This window comes from Rhinoraja longicauda, chromosome 34 (genome assembly GCF_053455715.1).
Source record: "Rhinoraja longicauda isolate Sanriku21f chromosome 34, sRhiLon1.1, whole genome shotgun sequence".
In the NCBI taxonomy this organism is placed as follows: domain Eukaryota; kingdom Metazoa; phylum Chordata; class Chondrichthyes; order Rajiformes; family Arhynchobatidae; genus Rhinoraja; species Rhinoraja longicauda.
This window is the reverse complement of record NC_135986.1, coordinates 9,143,596-9,168,790: the sequence shown is the minus strand read 5'-3', so window position 1 is coordinate 9,168,790 and position 25,195 is coordinate 9,143,596. Positions and strand designations below refer to the sequence as shown.

At 48.8% G+C, this 25,195-nt stretch overlaps 1 protein-coding gene across 1 annotated transcript in view; it reads right to left on the bottom strand.

The window, feature by feature from the left end:
- LOC144609331 (mitogen-activated protein kinase kinase kinase kinase 4-like) overlaps positions 1-25,195 on the bottom strand; it is a 193,425-nt gene that overhangs the window by 6,504 nt on the left and 161,726 nt on the right. The window contains exons 7-10 of the mRNA XM_078427755.1: positions 24,592-24,722; positions 18,662-18,716; positions 10,786-10,864; positions 589-764 (exon numbers count right to left, since the gene is read on the bottom strand). Coding sequence (XP_078283881.1) covers positions 589-764; positions 10,786-10,864; positions 18,662-18,716; positions 24,592-24,722 — 441 coding nt within the window. The remainder of the gene's footprint in view (positions 1-588; positions 765-10,785; positions 10,865-18,661; positions 18,717-24,591; positions 24,723-25,195) is intronic.

Here is a 25,195-nt window from a genome sequence, read left to right as displayed (position 1 = left end):
TTAAGAATAAGGGGTAGGCCATTTAGACGGAGATGAGGAAAAACTTTTTCAGTCAGAGAGGTGGGTTGTGTGGGGTGGAGTGGTGGGGAGGGGAAGCGGAGGTGGGAAGGGGGAGGGAGGGACGGGGAGGGAGGGAGGATGAGGTGGGTTGTGTGGTGGGGAGGGGAAGGGGAGGGGGAAGGAGCGTGGAGGGAAGGGGGGAGGGGAGGAGGTGAGGGGGTAGCGGAGGGAAGGGAAGGGGGGGAGGAGAGGGTGCTGCACCAATGCAGGAGAGGTTTGGGCCCAACAGGTCCACTTGGTCTAGTTATAAATAAAATAAAGATAATTATCTTTAATGATAGTTGTGAATCTGTGGAATTCTCTGCCTCAGAAGGCAGCGGAGGCCAATTCTCTGGATGCTCCTTAGAGAGTTAGTTAGATTGAGCTTTCAAAGATAGCGGAGGATAGGGGTGTGGGGAGAAGGCAGGCAGGGGTTACTGATTGTGGTTGATCAGCCGTGATCACGGTGAATGGCGGGCGGAGCTTGCTGGAAGGGCCGAATGGCCTCCTCCTGCACCCGTTGTCTATTGTCTATTGGCTCATCCTTACCTTTCTCACCCCGCTTCTTCCGTGTGCGGTCAATGTGGTCCTTCAGCTGGATGCGGACTTGCCTCTCGGTCGGCTGGTCGCGTATGAAGCAATGCTTCAGCAACTGATCTGTAGACGGCCTCTGGGTATAATTTTTTATCAGACAGTTCTCAATAAATTCGATAAACTTCCTCGACCTGACAAAAGAAAAAGCGCAATTAAACGGGGGGAAGAAAATGATAATTAGACAGATAGATTAAAAAAAAAATTAGATTCTACAGCGCGGAAACAGGCCCTTTCGGCCCACCAAGTCCGCGCCGCCCAGCGATCCCCGCACACTAACACTATCCTACACACACCAGGGACAATTTTTACATTTGCCCAGTCAATTAACCTACAAACCTGCACGTCTTTGGAGTGTGGGAGGAAACCGAAGATCTCGGAGAAAACCCACGCAGGTCACGGGGAGAACGTACAAACTCCGTACAGACGGCGCCCGTAGTCAGGATCGAACCCGAGTCTCCGGCGCTGCATTCGCTGTAAGGCAGCAACTCTACCGCTGCGCCACGGTGCCGTAGCAATAAATGTTGGAAACACAAATGGTGGGCGATGGCAGAGGGCCAATTAGCCTGCAAACCCGCACGTCTTTGGGACTTGCAAGGAAACCGGAGCACCCGGGAGAAACCCACGAGATCACGGGAAGAACGTGCAAACTCAGCAAAGACGGCACGGTGGCGCAGTGGTAGGGTTGCTGCCTTGCAGCGCCGGAGACCCGGGTTCGACCCGGACTACGGGTGCTGTCTGTGCGGAGTTTGCACGTTCTCCCTTGTGTTATTTCCGAGTTCTTCGGTTTCCTCCCACTCCAAAGAATTACAGGTTTGTAGGTTAATTGGCTATAAGTGTAAATTGTCCCTTACAATTGTGTGTGTGTGTGTAGGATAGTGTAAATGTGCGTGGAATTGCTAGTTGGTGCCGACTTGGGCCGAAGGGCCTTTATCTCTAAACTAAATATACTAAACTCAACGCTGGGCCCCCTCTGTGGAGCGAGCGACAGAATGAATATTTTAAAGTCAACCTAGTCTAGACTGGGTTTTGGATTATTGCAGATACGTAACTATTCTGCGCACTCTCCACAAGTTAGTCCATGGGGAGAAGGCAGGAGAATGGGGGTGGGTCAGAAAGATGGATCGGCCATGATTGAATGGCGGAGTAGATTTGATGGGCCGAATGGCCTACATCTGCTACTAGAACTTATGAAGATGAATCTACTTCCCCATTATCTCCGGGTGCTCCGGTTTCCTCCCACACTCCAAAGGCCTGCAGGTTTGTAGGTTAATTGGCTTCGGTAAAATTGCAAATTGTCCCTAGTGTGACCGATATTGCTAGTATACGGGATGATACACGGACAACACACATTGCCGCACTGGTGAGTAAGGCAAGGCAGCGCCTTTACCACCTCAGACAGCTGAGGAAATTCAGAGTCTCTCTGAGGATCCTTCAGTGCTTCTACTCTGGGGCTGTAGAAAGCATCTTGTCCGGCAACATTACAGTCTGGTTTGGGAACAGCTCTGCCCAGGACAGGAAGGCCCTGCGGAGAGTAGTGCGTTCGGCTGAACGCACCATGGGAACTACACTCACCCCCCTGCAGGACCTATACATCAGGAGGTGCAGATCCAGAGCCAGCAACATTATGGGGGACCCCTACCACCCCAGCAACGGACTCTTCCAGCTGCTACAGACAGGCAAACGCCTCCGCTGTCACGCTGTGAAAACAGAGAGGATGAGACGGAGCTTCTTCCCACAGGCCATCAGGACTGTTAACTCTCATATCACCAGGGACTCATTTAATTTACTGTATTCATTTATTTTATTAAGGATAAGGGGGAAGTCTTTTAGGACCGAGATGAGAAAACATTTCTTCACACAGAGAGTGGTGAGTCTGTGGAATTCTCTGTCACAGAAGGTAGTTGAGGCCAGTTCATTGGCTATATTTAAGAGGGAGTTAGATGTGGCCCTTTTTGCTAAAGGGATCAGGGGGTATGGAGAGAAGGCAGGTACAGGTTACTGAGCTGGATGATCAGCCATGATCATATTGAATGGCGGTGCAGGCTCGAAGGGCCGAATGGCCTACTCCTGCACCTATTTTCTATGTTTCTATGTTTCTATTTTCTGTGTTAACAATTTGTTTTTCTATTCTGTTTTGTAGTTTAGCACAATCCGCAGGCATGGCCACTTTCATTTCACTGCACATCTTGTATATATGTGCGTGACATATAAACTTGACTTGACTTGACCTCTGGTCTGTGCGGGCTCGGTGGGCCAAAGGGCCGGTCGGTGCCCACGCTGCATCTCCAAAGTCTAAAAGTAAAGTCTAAAGTCTAGACAGGTGGCTAGAAGAATGCAGGCGATCAACAACTCCAAACAAACCTGCTTCACAACAAAGTTGGATCAAAGTTGGTGGTGGAGGCGGGAACACTCACAACGTTTAAGAGGGATTTGGATGGGCACTTGAAATGCTACAACATTCAGGGCTACGGTCCAAATGCGGGAAAATGGGATTAAAATTAGACTGTGTTTGGTAACGGGCGGCACGGACATGATGGGCCGAAGGGCCTCTTTCTGTGCTGTAGGACTCTATGACTCTATAACTGCTTAAATTTAATACAATGGCTCAATTGGAAAAGGGTCCAATTTAAATTTAACGAGTAAAAAGGAGGTCCTTTTGGGGGCATTCTGTGCTGGGGTTCTGGGGAGAAACCAGGAAAGGATGTTGGCATTGTAAATCGGATCTCTACACTGTCATAAATTTATGAATTCGGCTACAGTCTGACTCGTGTCTCGACATTTCCCAGGCAAGGTCACCTCCCACCCCTGGTGACTGACTTGCAGTGAAGGGGATGTTTAATAATCACATCACCTCCCTGTTCCAGCAGCAACAGCTGCCAATGCTTTCTTGCTACAGTTACAACACGCTGCGGAGCTCAGACATCAACTTGGGAGGCAGGGCAACTGAGGAAGTCGGCCCACTCTAATAAAGCAACTGCACACCATTAATTTGACGTTGAACTTTAAGTTGCGTTTGGCACAGAAATCAGATTTTTTTCCCCCCCATCTGCACAATATATTGAAAATAAAATGCCGTCGTGAGAAACGTTTTATGGAAAGTTTTAAAATAAGTTGGGCGGCACGGCACGGCACGGTGGTAGTGCTTCTGCCTTACAGCGACAGGGACCCGGGTTCGATCCTGACTACGGGTGCTGTCGGTACGGAGTTTGTACGCTCTCCCCGTGTCCTGCGTGGGTTTTCTCCGGGTGCTCCGGTTTGTATGTTAATTGGCTTTGGTAAAGAAATTGTAAATATTTTTCCCCTGGTGTGTGCAGGATAATGTGGGATCGCTGGTCGGCCCAGACTCGGTGGGCCGAAGGGCCTGTTTCCCCACTGTGCCTCGAAGGTCTCAATTGAATACGAAAAACATGATACTATCCAAACATTTAAATGTGGCATTCGGCTGAAACTTGGATCATTTGTCTACAATATTTATTAACTTCAACATTTACCAATCTCAGTAAATTCAGATTCACACAAATATTGGAAGCCTTGACAATGGAACCGTAAAATCATTGAATTCACAGACGAGTACAATGATCCCCAACAGCACTCAATCTTCAAATTTTAGAGCAAATATACACCGATCAGCCAAAACATTATGACCTGATGAGCCAGAACATTATGCCCACCTGCCTAATATGCTGTTGGTCCTCCGTGTGCAGCCCCATACACAGCAGGGTGCGATGCACTGTGTATTGTGACACATTCCTCCCGTCACCACCATTAACATTTTCTGTGACTTGTGCCACAGTCGACCTTCTGACGGTTCGGACCAGACGGGATAGCCTTCGTTGCCCTCGCGCATCGATGAGCCTTGGGCGCCCAACACCCTGCCTGTCGCCGGTTTGTGGTTTGTCCCTCCTTAGACCACTGTCGGTCGGTACTCACCACTGCTGACCGGGAGCACCCACAAGCCTTGCCGTTTCAGAGATGCTCTGACCCAGTCGTCTGGCCAGAACAATTTGGCCCTTGTCAAAGTCGCTCAGGTCTTTACTCCTGCCCATTTCTCCTGCATCCAACACGTCAACATCAAGAACTGACTGTTCACTTGCTGCCTAATATATCCCACCCCTTGACAAGTGCCATTGTAACAAGATAATCAATGTTATTCACTTCACCTGTCAGTGGTCATAATGTTTTGGCTGATCGGTGTAGACTCTGCTGTTTTCTAGTTTCCTCACCAAGAATGTTCTCCTGATGCTGAAATCCATATCTAATGCTGAAATAGAGTCAGAGAGTGCCATAGAGCCATGCAGCGTGAGAACAGACCCTTGGGCCTAACATGCCCGTGTTGACCGACCGACCGACCTGCCTGCAATATCCCCACATCTAAACCTATCCTATCCATAAACCTGTCCAAATGTTTTTTAAACATTGTGATAGTACCGGCCTCAACTACCTCCTTTAGCAAACACACAATGCTGGAGTAACTCAGCGGGTCAGGCAGCATCTCTGGAGAGAAGGAATGGGTGGTGTTTCGGTTCGAGGCCCTTCTTCAGACTGATGTCAGGGGAGGGGGCGGGACAAAGATAGAATGTAGTCGGAGACAGTAAGACTAGTGAAAGAACTAGGAAGGGGGAGGGGATAGAGAGGGAAAGCAAGGGCTATATATTCAGCATCTGTCTGAAGAAGGGTCTCGACCTGAAACGCCACCCATTCAATAGACAATGGGTGCAGAAGGAGGCCATTTGGCCCTTCGAGCCAGCACCGCCATTCAATGTGATCATGGCTGATCATTCTCAATCAGTACTCCGTTCCTGCCTTCTCCCCATACCCCCTGACTCCGCTATCCTTAGGAGCTCTATCTAGCTCTCTCTTGAATGCATCCAGAGAATTGGCCTCCACTGCCTGCTACCTTCCTTCTCTCCAGAGATGCTGCCTGACCCGCTGAATTACTCCAGCATTTTGGGTCTACCTTCGATTTAAACCTGCATCTGCAGTTCTTTCCTACACATTTTCTCTCTTTTGGCAGCTTGTTCCATAATACCTACCTCCCTTTGAGTTAAAAAAGTTACCCCACAGGTTCCTATTAAATCTTTCCGCTCCTCACCTTAAACCCATGTCCTCTGGTTCTAGATTGCCCTACTCTGGGCAAGTCTCTATTCCTCTCATGATCTCATACACCTCTATAAGATCACCTCCAACCCTCCTGCGCTACAAGGAATAAAGTCCTAGTCTGCCCAACCTCCCTTTATAGGCCAGGCCCTCGAGTCCTGGCAAACATCCTCGTAAATCCTCTCAGCACCCTTTCCAAATTAGCAACATCTTTCCCGAAACAGGCTGACCAAAACTGAACACAATACTCCAAATATGGCCTCACCAACGTCTTGTTCAACTGTAACAAAACCTCCCAACTTTGACCACGTGGGTTTTTCCCCAGGTGCTCCGGTTTCCTCCCACACTCCAATAGACAATAGGTGCACGAGTAGACCATTCGGCCCTTCGAGCCAGCACCGCCATTCAATGTGATCATGGCTGATCATTCTCAATCAGTACCCCGTTCTTGCCCTCTCCCCATACCCCTTGACTCCGCTATCCTTAAGAGCTCTATCTAGCTCTCTCTTGAATGCATTCAGAGAATTGGCCTCCACTGCCTTCTGAGGCAGAGAATTCCACAGATTCACAACTCTCTGACTGAAAAAGTTTTTCCTCATCTCCGTTCTAAATGGCCTACCCCTAATTCTTAAACTGTGGCCCCTGGTTCTCGACTCCCCAACATTGGGAACATGTTTCCTGCCTCTAACGTGTCCAACCCCTTAATAATCTTATACGTTTCGATAAGATCCCCTCTCATCCTTCTAAATTCCAGTGTATACAAGCCTAGTCGCTCCAGTCTTTCAACATATGACAGTCCCGCCATTCCGGGAATTAACCTAGTAAACCTACGCTGCACGTTTGTAGGATAACTGGCTGCACTAGTGTGTAGGATAGTGCTAGTGTACGGGGTGATCTCTGGTTGGCATGGACTCAGTGGGCTAAAGCACTGAGCAGCGGTAGAGTTGCTGCCTTACAGCGAATGCAGCGCCGGAGACTCAGGTTCGATCCTGACTACGGGCGCCGTCTGTACGGAGTTTGTACGTTCTCCCCGTGACCTGCGTGGGTTTTCTCCGAGATCTTCGGTTTCCTCCCACACTCCAAAGACGTGCAGGTATGTAGGTTAATTGGCTGGGTAAAATGTAAAAATTGTCCCTAGTGTGTGTAGGATAGTGTTAATGTGCGGGGATCGCTGGGCGGCGCGGACTCGGTGGGCCGAAGGGCCTGTTTCCGCGCTGTATCTCTAAATCTAATTCTAAAAACCTGTTTCCACACTGTATCACTAAAGTCTAACATATTTTTCTAAAGGTTGCTCTTCTAACTCTCCATTGAATACATGTAGCTTCTCCAATTCAACACTGCCTCCTAGCAATGAGTGGCATATGGCCTTTATTTATTCATCATTTACATTCTTTAGTCATCCAAGTACCGTCACTAGATTATCATTCAACAAATTCAGGTCAACCAGCATTTGAAGTTCCTTCCTACACATTTCAACTGTATAAACATTTAAAAAATATATATCGTTAGACCATTTCAGAGCAAGTTTGGACATTTCACATGGGCGAGTCCAGAACCAGGGGCCACACAGTCTGAAAATAAAAGGGAGGCCATTTTAAAGTGAGGTGAGAAGTAACCTTTTTCACCCAGAGAGTTGTGAATTTGTGGAATTCTCTGCCACAGAGGGCAGTGGAGGCCAAATCACTGGATGGACTTAAGAGAGAGTTAGATAGAGCTCTAGGGGCTAGTGGAATCAAGGGATATGGGGAGAAGGCAGGCACGGGTTATTGATTGTGGATGATCAGCCATGATCACAACGAATGACGGTGCTGGCTCGAAGGGCCGAATGGCCTCCTCCTACACCTATCTTCTATGTTTCTATTTTCTTTAGACTTTAGAGATACAGCATGGGGAAAAAAGACCCTTCGGCCCACTGTGTCCGCACCGACCAACAATCAGTGCGTACACAAGCACTGTCCTACAAGCTGGGCACAATTTACAGAAGCCAATTAACCTACAAAGCCGCACATCTTTGGCGTGCGGGAGGAGACCGTAGCACCTGGAGAAAACCCACGCAGGTCACTGGGAGAACGTACAAATTCCGTACAGACAGCGCCTGTAGTCAGGATCAAACCTGGGATTCTGGCCTGGGATTTAGTCAGGATCGAACCTGGGATGTAAAGGCAGTAACTCTACCACTGTGCGCCACTATTAATAAGTACATTGCAAAACGAGTTTTGCAATAAGAAAACTTTAAGCACTATTTGGGTGGGGCATCTCTTTAGGTGTGCCTCCAACATTTCGCAAACTTCTACGAGGGATGTTCATTGGTCAGAGATGATGAAAATTCTTTGTTGTGTAAAAAAAAACTTATTCTTACAATCGTTTTTCCAGACAGAATCAGACAGCACGGATCAAGAGCCTTCGACCCAACTCGTCCATGCCTAACTGAGTTGGCCATACTGTGCCTGGCCCTTCGCCTTCTAAACCTTTCCTAGTCATTAACTGTCTCAAGGCCAAATAAGTGGCAAGGGGGTTTAGTTTCGAGATACAGCACAGAAACGAGCCAATCGGCCCACCGAGTCCGCGCCGACCAGCGATCCCTGCACAACAACACTATCCTACACACACGAGGAACAATTTACAATTTTACTGAAGCCAATTAATCTACAAACCTGTACGTCTTTGGAATGTGGGAGGAAACCGGAGCACCCAGGAAAAACCCAAGTGTCGTAGTCAGGATCGAACCCCAGCCTCTGGCGCTGTGAGGCAGCAACTCTACCGCTGCACCACCATGTCTTATTTAAAGATACACCCGGGCATTTTATTTAAAGATAGGTGTGAATACTGACGAGCATGAGAATGTTGAATGTATAACCAACCCCCGAGAATGTATGAAAAGTTATTTTGCACAACTTCTTGTTCTGCATATATATATATATATATATATATATATATACGAGCTGGCAGAGGAAGTGGTATATGAAAAGCTTTTTTATAAAATCAATTTCAGATTTTAGATATTTAAAATTCAGATTTTAGATATATATATTTCATATATTTCATATATATATATATGAAAAGCATTTTTATAAAATAAATTTCAGATTTTAGATATATAAAATTCAGATTTTATATATAAATCTGAATTTTATATATCTAAAATCTGAGAAACCACAAGCAGGTCACAGGGACAAACTCCGTACAGACAGCACCCGTAGTCAGGATCGAACCAAGGTCTCCGGTCCTGCATTCGCTGCAAGGCGGAGTCCAGAACAAGACTATTAAGGGGTTGGACACGTTAGAGGCAGGAAACATGTTCCCAATGTTGGGGGAGTCCAGAACAAGGGGCCACAGTTTAAGAATAAGGGGTAGGCTATTTAGAACGGAGATGAGGAAAAACTTTTTCAGTCAGAGAGTTGTGAATCTGTGGAATTCTCTGCCTCAGAAGGCAGTGGAGGCCAATTCTCTGAATGCATTCAAGAGAGAGCTAGATAGAGCTCTTAAGGATAGCGGAGTCAGGGGGTATGGGGAGAAGGCAGGAACGGGGTACTGATTGAGAATGATCAGCCATGATCACATTGAATGGTGGTGCTGGCTCGAAGGTCCGAATGGCCTCCTCCTGCACCTATTGTCTATTGTAACTCTACCGCTGCGCCACCGTGCAGCCCTATTAATCTGATCTCATAAAATCTTGAGAAGCATAAGACAGGCGAACAGCCACAATCTGTTCGTCTATCCAGAGAAGTCTAAAACTAAAGGGCATAGGTTTAAGGTGAGAGGAGAAAGATTTCAAAATGGACACCAGGAGCAACTTTTTCATACAAAGGGCGGTGAGCTAGTGGTAGAAGCGGGGACAATTACAATATTTCAAAACGAATTTTGCGTAGGAAAGGTTTGTAAGGACACGGGCCAGGAATGGGCAAGTAGGTACAGCTCACTTAGGCATGGTCAGCGTGGATGAGATTAGTTTAGAGATACAGTGCAGAAACAGGCCCATCGGCCCACCGAATCCATGCCGACCAGCGATCCCCGCACATTCACACTATTCTACACACACGAGAGGGACAATTTAAAATTTTACCAAGCCCCCAATGAAAACCTACAACCCAGTACATCTTTGAAGTGTGGGAGGAGACCAGAGATCGGCGGTGGCGCAGCGGTAGAGTTGCTGCCCAAAACCCCTGACTCCCACACTACCAAAGATAATAGAACAGAACAAGGGAGACCACATGACCCTAAAAACCGCAGTATGGCATGGTGCCGCGGCACGGTGGCGCAGGGGTAGAGTTGCTGCCTTACAGCGAATGCAACGCCGGAGACCCGGGTTCGATCCTGGCTACGGGCGCCGTCTGTACGGAGTTTGTACGTTCTCCCCGTGACCTGCGTGGGTTTTCTCCGAGATCTTCGGTTTCCTCCCACACTCCAAAGACGTCCAGGTTTGTAGGTTAATTGACTGGGTAAATGTAAAAATTGTCCCTAGTGTGTGTAGGATAGTGTTAGTGCGCGGGGATCGCTGGGCGGCGCGGACTCGGTGGCCCGAAGGGCCTGTTTCCGTGCTGTATCTCTAAATCTAAAAAAAAAATCTTGGGGAAAACCCACGCGGTCACGGGGAGAACGTACAAACTCCGTACAGACAGCGCCCGTGGTCGGGATGGAACCCGGGTCTCCGGCGCTGTGAGGCAGCAGCTCTACCCGCTGCGCCACCGTGTCGTGCTGAAGAGCCTGTTTCTGTGTTGTACAGCACCATGACCCTATGACACAAGATTGACTGCAGATGCTGGAATCTGGTCCTGAGGCAGTACCCTGATCCAAAACAGCGATAATTCCTTCCCCTTCTACCCCTGACAGAAGAGGCTGGATCTGCTGTGTTCCACCAGTGGATTTCCCCCCCCCCCACCTGACTACTAGTTTGATACACTTTGAAAGATGCTTTCAATTCTGCCATCTTAACAGCATCGTCCAAAAGCACCCAGGAACCTCCATCTCCCACATGTAGAAACACTGCACGCATTTTCAGACTAATGTGTACAAAGGAAGTTTCATTCCCGATCACCACACTGTGTAATCACTTACCATTTCTTAGATTTTAATCTGGGAGGGGGGTTTCTTGGAATAAGGAATAGGGCCCGCATTGGGTGCATGTCACACAGAGCTAAGGTAAAACAGAAAGGAAATGAAAAAGAAAAAAAGTATAAAGAATAATGCTTTGCCCAAAATAGCAATAAACAATGTTACCAAAATCCCAGGTTAAACCAGTTATTGCAAATCCATAATCTTGGAATTATGTACCATATGTTTATAATAAGTGTAGAAACTTCAAAGCTACTGAAAACATCCACAGGAATCACGAGTAACTGCAGATGCTGGCTTACCAAAAAAAAAAAGGCACAGAGTGCTGGAGTCACTCAGCGGATCAGGCAGCATCTCTGGAGATCACGGGTAGGTGATGCAGGAACGAAAACTGCAGACGCTGGTTTAAATCGAAGGTAGGCACAAAATGCTGGAGTAACTCAGCAGGTCAGACAGCATCTCTGGAGAGAAGGAATGGGTGACGTTTCGGGTCGAGGCCCTGAAGTCTAAAGGAGGGTCTCGACCCGAAACGTCACCCATTCCTTCTCTCCAGAGATGCTGCGTGACCCGCTGAGTTACTCCAGCATTTTGTGACGTTTCGGGTCGGGACCTTTTGCAGACTGAGAGTCATGGGAAAGGGGAAACGTCTCGTCAACAGCAGTGCAATGGGCTGGTTCCTTTATCATCCTCACTTTTTTGCATATCTTTCATTCATTTGTTTTATAAGTCTCTACGTCACCGTCACTGAAAGGAAGCATGCAGGTACAGCAGGCAGTGAAGAAAGCCAATGGAATGTTGGCCTTCATAACAAGAGGAGTTGAGTATAGGAGCAAAGAGGTCCTTCTGCAGTTGTACAGGGCCCTAGTGAGACCGCAGCTGGAGTACTGTGTGCAGTTTTGGTCCCAAAATTTGAGGAAGGATATTCTTGCTATTGAGGCAGTGCAGCGTAGGTTTACTAGGTTAATTCCCGGAATGGCGGGACTGTCATATGTTGAAAGACTGGAGCGACTAGGCTTGTATACACTGGAATTTAGAAGGATGAGGGGGGATCTTATCGAAACGTATAAGATTATTAAGGGGTTGGACACGTTAGAAGCAGGAAACATGTTCCCAATGTTGGGGGAGTCCAGAACAAGGGGCCACAGTTTAAGAATAAGGGGTAGGCCATTTAGAACTGAGATGAGGGAAAACTTTTTCAGTCAGAGAGTTGTGAATCCGTGGAATTATCTGCCTCAGAAGGCAGTGGAGGCCAATTCTCTGGATGCATTCAAGAGAGAGCTAGATAGAGCTCTTAAGGAGTCAGGGGGTATGGGGAGAAGGCAGGAACGGGGTACTGATTGAGAATGATCAGCCATGATCACATTGAATGGAGGTGCTGGCTCGAAGGGCCGAATGGCCTCCTCCTGTACCTACTGTCTATTGTCTATACCTCTCGTTTCCCTCTCCCCTGTCTCTCAGTCTGTAGAAGGGTCTCGACCCACAACGCCACCCATTCCTTCTCTCCAGAGATGCTGCCTGACCCGCTGAGTTACTCCAGCTTTTGATGTCCATCTTCGGTGGTAGAACCAACACCTACCTGCTGTTCCTTCCTGCACAAGCAGTGACTCCTGAGTCACCTCAGCTCCTGAACAATGTACCTGACCGTTAATGGTGAAAGAACTGACGGCATCGCGAGAAGGGCCTGATGGTCCACGTGGCCAGAATGTTTCCGCACGAGCAGTTAGTCGTGACGTCACGTTGCACAGTCAAGGCCTGTATTTACTCAAGCATTGGAATGCCACGATGCAGTTGTGCAAGACGTTGGTGAGGCACTATTTAAGAGTGTTGTGTCTAGTCCTGGCCACCATGTTATAGGAAAGATGTCGTTAAGTTGGAAAGGGTACAAAGAAGATTTACGAAGGATGTGTGGGGAAAACAAACTGCTGACGCTGGTTTAAATCGAAGGCAGACACAAAATGCTGGAGTAACTCAGCGGGTCAGGCAGCATCTCGGGAGAAAGAATGGGCGACGTTTCGGGTCGAGACTCTTCTGCAGACTGATGTCAGGGGTGGGGGCGGGATGCCTGACACGTCTATCTTGTGTCTACCTTTGGTACACACCAGCATCTGTAGTTCTTTTGTTTCGACATAATGGTGGAATTAGCTGAAGGCTTTAAAGCTTACTACTAATATCACGGTCTTGTATATATGTTTAAGCAACCTGTAAAGCCAGCTGCTCAACCCAGTTGATCCTGTATTATTCCCCATTTTGTCTTACCACAGTGGACGCCTTGTTCTCTCTCTGCCTTCAATTCAATCCAGAACCAGGGGCCACACACACAGTCTTAGAATAAAGGGGAGGACATTTAAAAGTGAGGTGAGAAGGAACTTTTTCACCCAGAGAGTTGTGAATTTGTGGAATTCTCTGCCACAGAGGGCAGCGGAAATCAAATCACTGGATGGATTTAAGAGAGAGTTAGATAGAGCTCTAGGGGCCAGTGGAATCAAGGGATATGGGGAGAAGGCAGGCACGGGTTACTGATTGTGGATTATCAGCCATGATCACAATGAATGGCGTGGATGATCAGCCATGATCAGTCTGAAGAAGGGTCTCGACCCGAAACGTCACCCATTCCTTCTCTCCCGAGATGCTGCCTGACCTGCTGAGTTACTCCAGCATTTTGTGAATAAATACCTTCGATTTGTACCAGCATCTGCAGTTATTTTCTTATGCAATGAATGGCAGTGCTGGCTCGAAGGGCCGAATGGCCTCCACCTGCACCTATTATCTATGTTTCTGTTTCTAATTCAGTGGGAGCCATAGTAGAGAACGATAATTTTGTTGATTGGGGAATAGTTTATAGGGAAATTCTGCAATAAGATGGAAAAATCACAAATTTTTAATAAAATAAAGAACAAGTTGGGAAGCCTAGAAATTATGTTCCATCATAACAGAAGCCAATTGCCAGAGAGGAGACACAAGAAACTACAGATGTAGGAATCTTGAGCACAACACAAGGTGCCAAAGAAACTCAGCGGGTCAGACAGCATCTATGGAGGGAACGGAGAGATGATGCCTCAAGGTCGAGACGCTTCTTCAGACTGGAGGTCCAGAAGAAGGATCCCAACATGAAATGTTGTCTGTTCATTCCCTCCACAGATGCTGCCTGACCTGCTGAGTTCCTCGAGCACTTTGTGCTTTGATCGAGTGTAATTGCCAGCTTTTTTTCTCTCTCTCTGTGCCTTCAATTCGAATTCATGTTCTTTTTAATCTGTACTAACGTTAAAACTGGGCATGATATCTGAACATGTGGAGACATGGAACTGCAGGCGCTGGTTTACAAATAAGACACAAAGGGCTGGAGTAACTCAGCAGGTCAGGCGGCGTCTCTGGAGAACGTGGGTAGATGACGTTTCAGGTCGGTACAGGGCCCTAGTGAGGCCGCACCTGGAGTACTGTGTGCAGTTTTGGTCTCCAAATTTGAGGAAGGATATTCTTGCTATTGAGGGCGTGCAGCGTAGGTTTACTAGGTTAATTCCTGGAATGGCAGGACTGTCATATGTTGAAAGACTGGAGCGACTAGGCTTGTATACACTGGAATTTAGAAGGATGAGAGGGGATCTTATCGAAACGTATAAGATTATTAAGGGGTTGGACACGTTAGAGGCAGGAAACAGGTTCCCAATGTTGGGGGAGTCCAGAACAAGGGGCCACAGTTTAAGAATAAGGGGTAGGCCATTTAGAACGGAGATGAGGAAAAACTTTTTCAGTCAGAGAGTTGTGAATCTGTGGAATTCTCTGCCTCAGAAGGCAGTGGAGGCCAATTCTCTGAATGCATTCAAGAGAGAGCTAGATAGAGCTCTTAAGGATAGCGGAGTCAGGGGGTATGGGGAGAGGGCAGGAACGGGGTACTGATTGAGAATGATCAGCCATGATCACATTGAATGGCGGTGCTGGCTCGAAGGGCCGAATGGCCTACTCCTGCACCTATTGTCTATTGTCGGGACCCTTCTTCGGACTGCTTGTGGGGGAAGGAGACCGTTTGAAACAGAGGGGCAGGACAAAGATTGGCAGGCAATAGGTGAACACAGGCGAGGGAGGGGGGGGGGGGGGGAGGTTGGATAGGTGGATTGGAATGGACAACGGCCAGAGACGGGGAAAAGGTGTGAGAGAAAAAGTATTGAATGGCTGCAAATTGTGAAGCCAGATGAAGGGAATGGAGGTGGAAGGGGAAAATAGATGGGGGACAGGGGAAGGGAGACGGGGTGTGGGGGAAAGGAAGGGGTGTGGAAGGTACTCGGTAGGTTCTCCGGCCACGTGTTATTTTCGGTCTGACTCGAAGAGAAGGCAGCAAATAAAACTGCTGGCTCTGGGAGGCAGGGCTCCCTCTGGGACCGTGCAACACACAGGCTAGTGAAAAGTCAAGAGGTCTCGGCCTTCCATCGAGTGGTCTCAATCCTATTCGACTGAACTGGCCAAGCGTTGCCTTCCACTTAGCAGCTCAAAACACCCCCCAAAAAGTCTGGTTTAATCGCCCAAAGAATATTTAGCTGTGAGAAACCAGCTGTGTGCAGGAGAAAAACTGCAGATGCTGGTTCGAATCGAAGGTATCACAAAATGCTGGAGTAACTCAGCAGGTCAGGCAGCATCTCGAGAGAGAGAAGGAATGGGTGACGTTTCGGGTCGAGACCCTTCTTCAGACTGATGTCAGGGGAGGGGGAAGGGACAAATATAGAGTGTAGTCGGAGACAGGAAGGCATATGGGAGAATTGGGAAGGGGGAGGGGATAGAGAGGGGAAGCAAGGACTATCTGAAGTTAGAGAAGTCGATGTTTATATCGCTGGGCTGCAAGCTGCCCAAGCAAAATATGAGGTGCTGTTCCTCCAATTTGCGCTGGGCCTCACTATGGCACTGGAGGAGGCCCAGGACAGAAAGGTCAGGTTGGGAATGAGAGGGGGAGTTGAAGTGCTGAGCCGCTGGGAGATCAGGTAGGTTAAGGCAGACTGAGCGGAGGTGTTGAGCGAAACGATCGCTGAGCCTGCACTTGGTTTCGCCGATGTAGAGAAGATGACACCTGGAACAGCGGATGCAATAGATGAGGTTGGAGGAGGTGCAGGTGAACCTCTGCCTCACCTGGAAAGACTGTTTGGGTCCTTGGATGGAGTTGAGGGGGGAGGTAAAGGGACAGGTGTTGCATCTCCTGCGGTTGCAGGGGAAAGTGCCCGGGGATGGGGTGGTTTGGGTGGGAAGGGACGAGTGGACCAGGGAGTTGCGGAGGGAACGGTCTCTGCGGAACACAGAAAGGGGTGGAGATGGGAAGATGTGGCCAGTAATGGGGTCCCGTTGTAGGTGACGGAAATGTTGGGAGGATAATATGTTGTATTATTAAAAAGGCCACCTAGATCTTCTTTAGTTTGATTCTTACAGCAAGTCTCAAACTCAGTAATGAAAACAGATCACGAGGATTATTCTTAGGATTGATTCAGTAATTACAGTAATAAATTGACTATTGACTATTGATAAGAAGCATTAACAAAAGGTGGCCAAGTTGTTTAGGTTTAGTTCTGATTTAGCTTATCGTCACTGTGTACTGAGGTACAGTGAAAAGAAGTCACAGATAAATATAAAAGCAGAAATTACTGGAAACACTTCATTGGCCCAGTTGGTATCTGAAGCACAGTTAATAGTTGAAGGCAACTGTGGGGGGACTACTGTGAGGGGTGTGGTGGGGACGAGTACAGTGGGCCCGGTGTGTCGGGACCCCCGTGCCAGGGGTGGGGGTAAGAACAGAGGAGGACCCGGCGTGGGAGAACGGCTGGGAGGGAGGGGGAAGAACTAAGGAGGACCGCCGTGAGGGGAGAACAAAGGTGGACCTTGAGTGAGGGGGGGGGGGGGGACGGACAAAGGTGGACCATGAGTGAGGGGGGGACGGGACAAAGGTGGACCATGAGTGAGGGGGGGACGGGACAAAGGTGGACCTTGAGTGAGGGGGGGGGGGACAAAGGTGGACCTTGAATGAGGGGGGGACGGACAAAGGTGGACCTTGAGTGAGGGGGGGGGGGGTGGACACAAAGGTGGACCTTGAGTGAGGGGGGGGGGGACAAAGGTGGACCATGAGTGAGGGGGGGACGGACAAAGGTGGACCTTGAGTGAGGGGGGGACGGACAAAGGTGGACCTTGAGTGAGGGGGGGGGACAAAGGTGGACCTTGAGTGAGGGGGGGGGGGACAAAGGTGGACCTTGAGTGAGGGGGGGACGGACAAAGGTGGACCTTGAGTGAGGGGGGGGGACAAAGGTGGACCTTGAGTGAGGGGGGGGGAACAAAGGTGGACCTTGAGCGAGGGGGGGGGAACGAAGGTCGACCTTGAGTGAGGGGGGAAAACAAAAGGCGGACCTTGAGCAAGGGGTGGGGGGGAACAAAGGCGGACCTTGAGCAAGCGAGGGGGGGGGGGACAAAGGTGGACCTCGAGCAAGGGGTGGGGGGGGGTTACAAAGGCGGACCTTGAGCAAGGGGAGGGGGGTGGGGTACAAAGGTGGACCTTGAGCAAGGGGTGGGGGGGGGGTACAAAGGCGGACCTTGAGCAAGGGGAGGGGGGTGGGGTACAAAGGTGGACCTTGAGCAAGGGAGGGGGGTGGGGTACAAAGGTGGACCTTGAGCAAGGGAGGGGGGTGGGGTACAAAGGTGGACCTTGAGCGAGGGGGGGGGGTGGGTGGGGTACAAAGGTGGACCTTAAGCGAGGGGGGGTAACAAAGGTGGACCTTGAGCGATGGGGGGTAACAAAGGTGGACCTTGAGCGAGGTGGGGGGACACACAAAGGTGGACCTTGAGCGAGGTGGGGGGGGAATAAAGGTAGACCTTGAGCGAGGTGGGGGGGGAATAAAGGTGGACCTTGAGCGAGGTGGGGCGGGGAATAAAGGTGGACCTTGAGCGAGGTGGGGGGGGACACACACAAAGGTGGACCTTAAGCGAGATGGGGGGGGGAACAAAGGTGGACCTTAAGCGGGGGGGGGGGAGGGACACACAAAGGTGGACCTTAAGCGAGATGGGGAGGGACACACAAAGGTGGACCTTGAGCACGGCGTGGGGGGGGGGTAACAAAGGTGGACCTTGAGCACGGCGTGGGGGGGGTAACAAAGGTGGACCTTGAGTGAGGCGTGGGGGGGAATAAAGATGGACCTTGAGCGAGGTGGGGGAGGGACACACAAAGGTGGACCTTGAGTGAGGCGTGGGGGGGTAACAAAGGTGGACCTTGAGCACGGGGTGGGGGGTAACAAAGGTGGACCTTGAGCGAGGGGGGAATAAAGGTGGACCTTGAGTGAGGCGTGGGGGGGAATAAAGGTGGACCTTGAGCACGGTGTGGGGTAACAAAGGTGGACCTTGAGTGAGGGGGGGTAACAAAGGTGGACCTTGAGCGAGGGGGGGGAGGGGATCAATGGAGGACCTGGTGCGGGATACTTTGTAACTTTGTCAGCGCCCTTTACATGGAGATTATTTGCATACGTAGGCTGAAGCAAAGAATTTCACTGTGACTTGTCAGATGTGACCACACAGTATTCAATCATTCCTTCGATGACCTGAGCACAGAGCTGATGCTGACTGAACGGCAGAGCATTTCCATCATTTCCTGATTTTATTTAAAATTTCTAGCACTGACCGAAATATTTTGAGGGCAGCATTAATAGCAATCTACTCTCAGGTTAGTTTATTGTCACGTGTACCGAGGTACAGTGAAAAGCTTTTGTCGCGTGCCAACCAGAAAGACAATACACGATTACAATCGAGCCATTTGCAGCGTGGGGCGATTGTAATTTGTGATTGTAGATCTGCATCTGTGGCTAGAACACGAACAGTGGCCTGGGCTGGGCGCCATCTTCAGAGCCCCAAAGTAAAAAACACTCACGTGGAGCGCCTTCTGCCATTTCAATTGCGGTGATTCCCAAAGACCAAATGTCGCTCTGCAAATAAATCAAAGGAACAGCGTCAGGTAAGACAAATAAAAAGTTGTTCATGCTATCAATAAAACATTGCTTCTCCAGGTTAGACTCAAAATGCTCGAGTGACTCAGCGGGTACAGCATATATATAGTATAAGAAAATAACTGCAGATGCTGGTACAAATCGAAGGTATTTATTCACAAAATGCTGGAGTAACTCAGCAGGTCAGGCAGCATCTCGGGAGAGAAGGAATGGGTGACGTTTTGGGTCGAGACCCTTCTTCAGACTGATGTCAGGGGGGCGGGACAAAGGAAGGATATAGGTGGAGACAGGAAGATAGAGGGAGATCTGGGAAGGAGGAGGGGAAGAGAGGGACAGAGGAACTATCTAAAGTTGGAGAAGTCGATGTTCATACCACTGGGCTGCAAGCTGCCCAGGCGAAATATGAGGTGCTGTTCCTCCAATTTCCGGTGGGCCTCACTATGGCACTGGAGGAGGCCCATGACAGAAAGGTCAGACTGGGAGTGGGAGTTGAAGTGCTCAGCCACTGGGAGATCAGGTTGGTTAACACGGACCGAGCGCAGGTGTTCAGCGAAGCGATCGCCGAGCCTGCGTTTGGTTTCGCCGATGTAAATAAGTTGACATCTAGAGCAGCGGATGCAATAGATGAGGTTGGAGGAGGTGCAGGTGAACCTCTGTCTCACCTGGAAAGACTGTTTGGGTCCTTGGATGGAGTTGAGGGGGGAGGCAAAGGGACAGGTGTTGCATCGCCTGCGGTTGCAGGGGAAAGTGCTCGGGGATGGGGTGGTTTGGGTGGGAAGGGACGAGTGGACCAGGGTTACGGAGGGAACGGTCTCTGCGGAAAGCAGAAAGGGGAGGGGATGGGAAGATGTGGCCAGTGGTGGGGTCCCGTTGTAGGTGACGGAAATGTTGGAGGATGATTTGTTGGATACGCTGGCTGGTGGGGTGGAAGGTGAGAACGAGGGGGATTCTGTCCTGGGTACAGCAGCATCTTTGCAGAAAGGGAATGGGTGACGTTTCGGGTGGAAACCCTTTTCCAGACTGAGAGTCGGGTGAGCTCTAGTTCCCCCTCTCCCGACGTGGGGTGACTCACGTGGTCACAAGAACGTCCAACACTCCGCACCCCGAGGCCACGATCCAACCCGGGTCTCTGGTGCAGTGAGGCAGCTGATCTACCAGCTGCACCACTTTCTCAACCGGGTTCCATCCCGACTACAGCTGCTTGTCGGTACGGAGTTTGTACGTTCTCCCCGTGACCTGCGTGGGTTTCGGTTTCCTCCCACACTCCAAAGATGTACAGGTTTGTAGGTTAATTGGCTTGTTACATTAGAATGTAAAATTGTCCCTAGTGTGAGCAGGCTAGTGTTACTGTGTGAGGATCGTTGGTTAGACAATAGACAATAGGTGCAGGAGGAGGCCATTCGGCCCTTCGAGCCAGCACCACCATTCAATGTGATCATGGCTGATCATTCTCAATCAGTACCCCGTTCCTGCCTTCTCCCCATACCCCCTGACTCCGTTATCCTTAAGAGCTCGATCTAGCCCTCTCTTGAATGCATTCAGAGAATTGGCCTCCACTGCCTTCTGAGGCAGAGAAGTCCACAGATTCACAAAAGTTTTTCCTCATCTCAGTTCTAAATGGCCTACCCCTTATTCTTAAACTGTGGCCCCTTGTTCTGGACTCCCCCAACATTGGGAACATGTTTCCTGCCTCTAACGTGTCCAACCCCTTAATAATCTTATACGTTTCGATAAGATCTCCTCTCATCCTTCTAAATTCCAGTGTGTACAAGCCTAGTCGCTCCAGTCTATCAACATATGACAGTCCCGCCATTCTGGGAATTAACCTAGTAAACCTACGCTGCACGCCCTCAATAGCAAGAATATCCTTCCTCAAATTTGGAGACCAAAACTGCACACAGTACTCCAGGTACGGTCTCACTAGGGCCCTGTACAACTGCAGAAGGACCTCTTTGCTCCTATACTCAACTCCTCTTGTTATGAAGGCCAACATTCCATTGGCTTTCTTCACTGCCTGCTGTACCTGCATGGACTCGGCGGGCCTGTTTCTGCGCTGTAACTCCAGACTAAACTAAGTGGCTATTGTGTCTCACACCTGCAATGACAGCAAAAAATATTCTGTTCATTATCTTTTTCGCTGTTTCACCATTGCATTTCTTTTGTAGAAAAATGCGGTTGCATGTTAAACAAAGCACTTCATTGTCTGCAAAGAGTTTTAGGTATGCACAGGTCACGCAAGGTATTTGACAAGAAAACATTTTTCGTTAAGTAGATAATCTGACCACCCAAGAGGAATTAGAAATTCTTTGGGCAGGATTTCCTAAAAATCCGTCACAGGTCTCTGTTTACTTTTGTGCATCTGTGGATTTAAGTGGGGGGGGGTTGGAGATTTATACAGGCGCTGCCTAGATGCTGAATTACTCCAGCATTTTAAGTCTATCTAAAGACTAGAAGGCATAGCTTTACAGTGAGGGAGGCAACATGAGAGGGCAAGATTCAAGATTTGATTTTTTGTCACATGTACCAATTAAGGTAGAGTGAAATTTGAGTTACCGCACAGCCTTACTAGGTAAAAAGCAACAAGACACACAGCCACATCAAATAAAATTTAACATAAACATCCACCACAGCGGAATCCACATTCCTCACTGTGATGGAGGAGTCCAGACTGTGATGTTGGGGGAGTCCAGAACCAGGGGCCACAGTTTAAGAATAAGGGGTAGGCCATTTAGAACGGAGATGAGGAAAAACTTTTTCAGTCTGAGAGTTGTGAATCTGTGGAATTCTCTGCCTCAGAAGGCAGTGGAGGCCAATTGTCCTAAACAAATTGTGGCTAAAGGGATCAGGGGGTATGGAGAGAAGGCAGGTACAGGTTACTGAGCTGGATAATCAGCCATGATCATATTGAATGGCGGTGCAGGCTCGAAGGGCCGAATAGCCTACTCCTGCACCTATTTTCGATGTTTCTTTGTTTCTAATTCTCTGAATGCATTCAAGAGAGAGCTAGATAGAGCTCTTCAGGATAGCGGAGTCAGGGGGTTATGGGGAGAAGGCAGGAACGGGGTACTGATTGGGAATGATCAGCCATGATCACATTGAATGGCGGTGCGTACAGGCTCGAAGGGCCGAATGGCCTCCTCCTGCACCTATTGTCTATTGTCTATTGGAAGGTAATAAAGCATAGGAGAAAGGAGATGTGTGGGGTTGGTTTTTGTTAACGCAGAGGGTGGTGGGTGCTTGGACCGTGTTACCAGGACAGGGGTGGCAGTGAAGGGTGGTAATGATCGAGAAGGTCTTTATTTTCTTGTTGTTTATTTATTTATTTAATTGATTTTAAAAAAAAATTTAAATGACAGTGCATATAACAGAGAAGGTTTTTAGATAGGCACGTGGGTATGCAGCAATGGAAGGATATGGATCACGTGCAGGCAGAGGAGGTTAGTTTAACGGGGTGTCGTGTTGGGCACGGCCTTTGCTGGGCTAAAGGCCCTGTTCCTCTGCTGTACAGTTGTGCATAAACACATAATGCACAACCCAAATGTGGGCGGATTGCCTGGGAACCTGGAGTTCACTCACACCCACAGCTATGTTCACAAAGAACACGCAGCAATGATTTGTGGAAATAAAAACACAATCTTGTCAAGTGGCCAAAGACTGAAAAATATATATTTATAGAAATAATTTTTTGTGATGCAGGAATGATCCTGACCAGACGCAGAGATTCAATGAGGCCTATCAAGTCTCATGGGCACAGCAATTCTTGCTATTGAGGGCGTGCAGCGTAGGTTCACCAGGTTAATTCCCGGAATGGCGGGACTGTCGTATGTTGAAAGACTGGAGCGACTAGGCTTGTATACACTGGAATTTAGAAGGATGAGAGGGGATCTTATCGGAACGTATAAGATTATTAAGGGGTTGGACACGTTAGAGGCAGGAAACATGTTCCCAATGTTGGGGGAGTCCAGAACCAGGGGCCACAGTTTAAGAATAAGGGGTAGGCCATTTAGAACAGAGATGAGGAAAAACCTTTTCAGTCAGAGAGTTGTGAATCTGTGGAATTCTCTGCCTCAGAAGGCAGTGGAGGCCAATTCTCTGAATGCATTCAAGAGAGAGCTAGATAGAGCTCTTAAGGATAGTGGAGTCAGGGGGTATGGGGAGAAGGCAGGAACGGGGTACTGATTGAGAATGATCAGCCATGATCACATTGAATGCCGGTGCTGGCTCGAAGGGCCGAATGGCCTACTCATAAACCTATTGTCTATTGTCTATTATCACTCATAATCACGTTAGGGATATAAAATACAAGTTTGTCCTCAATTAAAAGCTGTCTGTACTTATATACAGATTATATACACTAGCCCTTAGAGCTCTAACTCTCTTTTTAATTCATCCAGTGAATTGGCCTCCACTGCCTTCTGTGGCTGAGAATTCCACAAATTCACCATTCTCTGGGTGAAAAAGTGTTTTCTCACCTCAGTTTTAAATGGCCTCTCCTTTATTCTTCGATTGTGGCCCCTGGTTCTGGACTCCCCCAGAAACATTGGGAACATGTTTCCTCCATCTAGCTCGTCCAGTCCTTTCATAATTTTATACGTCTCTATAAGATTCCTTCTCATCCTTCTAAACTCCAGTGAATACAAGCCCAGTCTTTCCAAACTTTCCGCATGTGACAGTCCCTCCATCCCGGGGATTAACCTGGTGAACCTACGCTGCACTGCCTCAATTGCAAGGAGGTCCTTCTTCAAATTAGTAGACCAAAACTGCACGCAATGCTCCAATAGACAATAGTTGCAGGAGGAGGCCATTCGGCCCTTCGAGCCAGCACCGCCATTCAATGTGATCATGGCTGATCATTCTCAATCAGTACCCCGTTCCTGCCTTCTCCCCATACCCCCTGACTCCGCTATCCTTAAGAGCTCTATCTAGCTCTTTCTTGAATGCATTCAGAGAATTGGCCTCCACTGCCTTCTGAGGCAGTGAATTCCACAGATTCACAACTCTCTGACTGAAAAAGTTTTTCCTCATCTCTGTTCTAAATGGCCTACCCCTTATTCTTAAACTGTGGCCCCTTGTTCTGGACTCCCCCAACATTGGGAACATGTTTCCTGCCTCTAACGTGTCCAACCCCTTAATAATCTTATACGTTTCGATAAGATCTCCTCTCATCCTTCTAAATTCCAGTGAATACAAGCCTAGTCGCTCCAGTCTTTCCTCATATGACAGTCCCGTCATTCCGGGAATTAACCTGGTGAACCTACGCTGCACGCCCTCAATAGCAAGAATATCCTTCCTGAAATTTGGAGACCAAAACTGCACACAGTACTCCAGGTGCGGTCTCACTAGGGCCCTGTACAACTGCACACAGTACTCCAGGTGCGGTCTCACTAGGGCCCTGTACAACTGCACACAGTACTCCAGGTGCGGTCTCACTAGGGCCCTGTACAACTGCACACAGTACTCCAGGTGCGGTCTCACTAGGGCCCTGTACAACTGCAGAAGGACCTCTTCGTTCCTATACTCAACTCCTCTTGTTATGAAGGCCAACATTCCATTGGCTTTCTTCACTGCAAGCCTAGTCGCTCCAGTCTTTCCTCATATGACAGTCCCTCCATCCCGGGGATTAACCTGGTGAACCTACGCTGCACTGCCTCAATGGCAAGGAGGTCCTTCCTCAAATTATGAAGAGCAAAACTGCACACAGTACTCCAGATGTGGTCTCACCAGGGTGACAGGGGTTGGCCAGGATTGGTTATCTTGCACGTTTAAAATGAAGGTAAATTGCTGTGGGAGGGGGACTCATCTGGGAGAACAGATGAGGCATGTTGCTTCGTGCACGTTCAGCGTTTGTACGTACCCTGTAATCGTAAGTGGCGTCGGGGTTTTCATCGCAAGCTATCACCTCAGGAGCCATCCAGTATGGGGTGCCGATGAATGTGTTCCTTCGTCCCACAGTTCTGTCCAGTTGGGCACTCACACCAAAGTCAACTGCAAGGGAAAGGGAAATTGCCACCATTCAGTAAAGCTTGGGCGAACACCACAGACTAAGCATAAAAGCAAATTGAAATCACAGATGCTCCTCAACGCACGATGCTTCGACTTACGATATTTCGGCTTTAACGATGGCGCAGAAACAATACACATTCAGTAGAAACCGTACTTTGAATTTTGATCTTTCCCAGGCTAGCGATATGCTTTTTCAGCGTACGATAATTTCGGTTTACGATGGGTTCATAGAAAATAGGTGCAGGAGTAGGCCATTCGGCCCTTTGAGTCTGCACCGCCATTCAATATGATCACGGCTGATCATCCAACTCAGTATCCTGTACCTGCCTTCTCTCCATACCCCCTGATCTCTTTAGCCACAAGGGCCACATCTAACTCCCTCTTAAATATAGCCAATGAACTGGCCTCAACTACCTTCTGTGGCAGAGAATTCCACAGATTCACCGCTCTCTGTG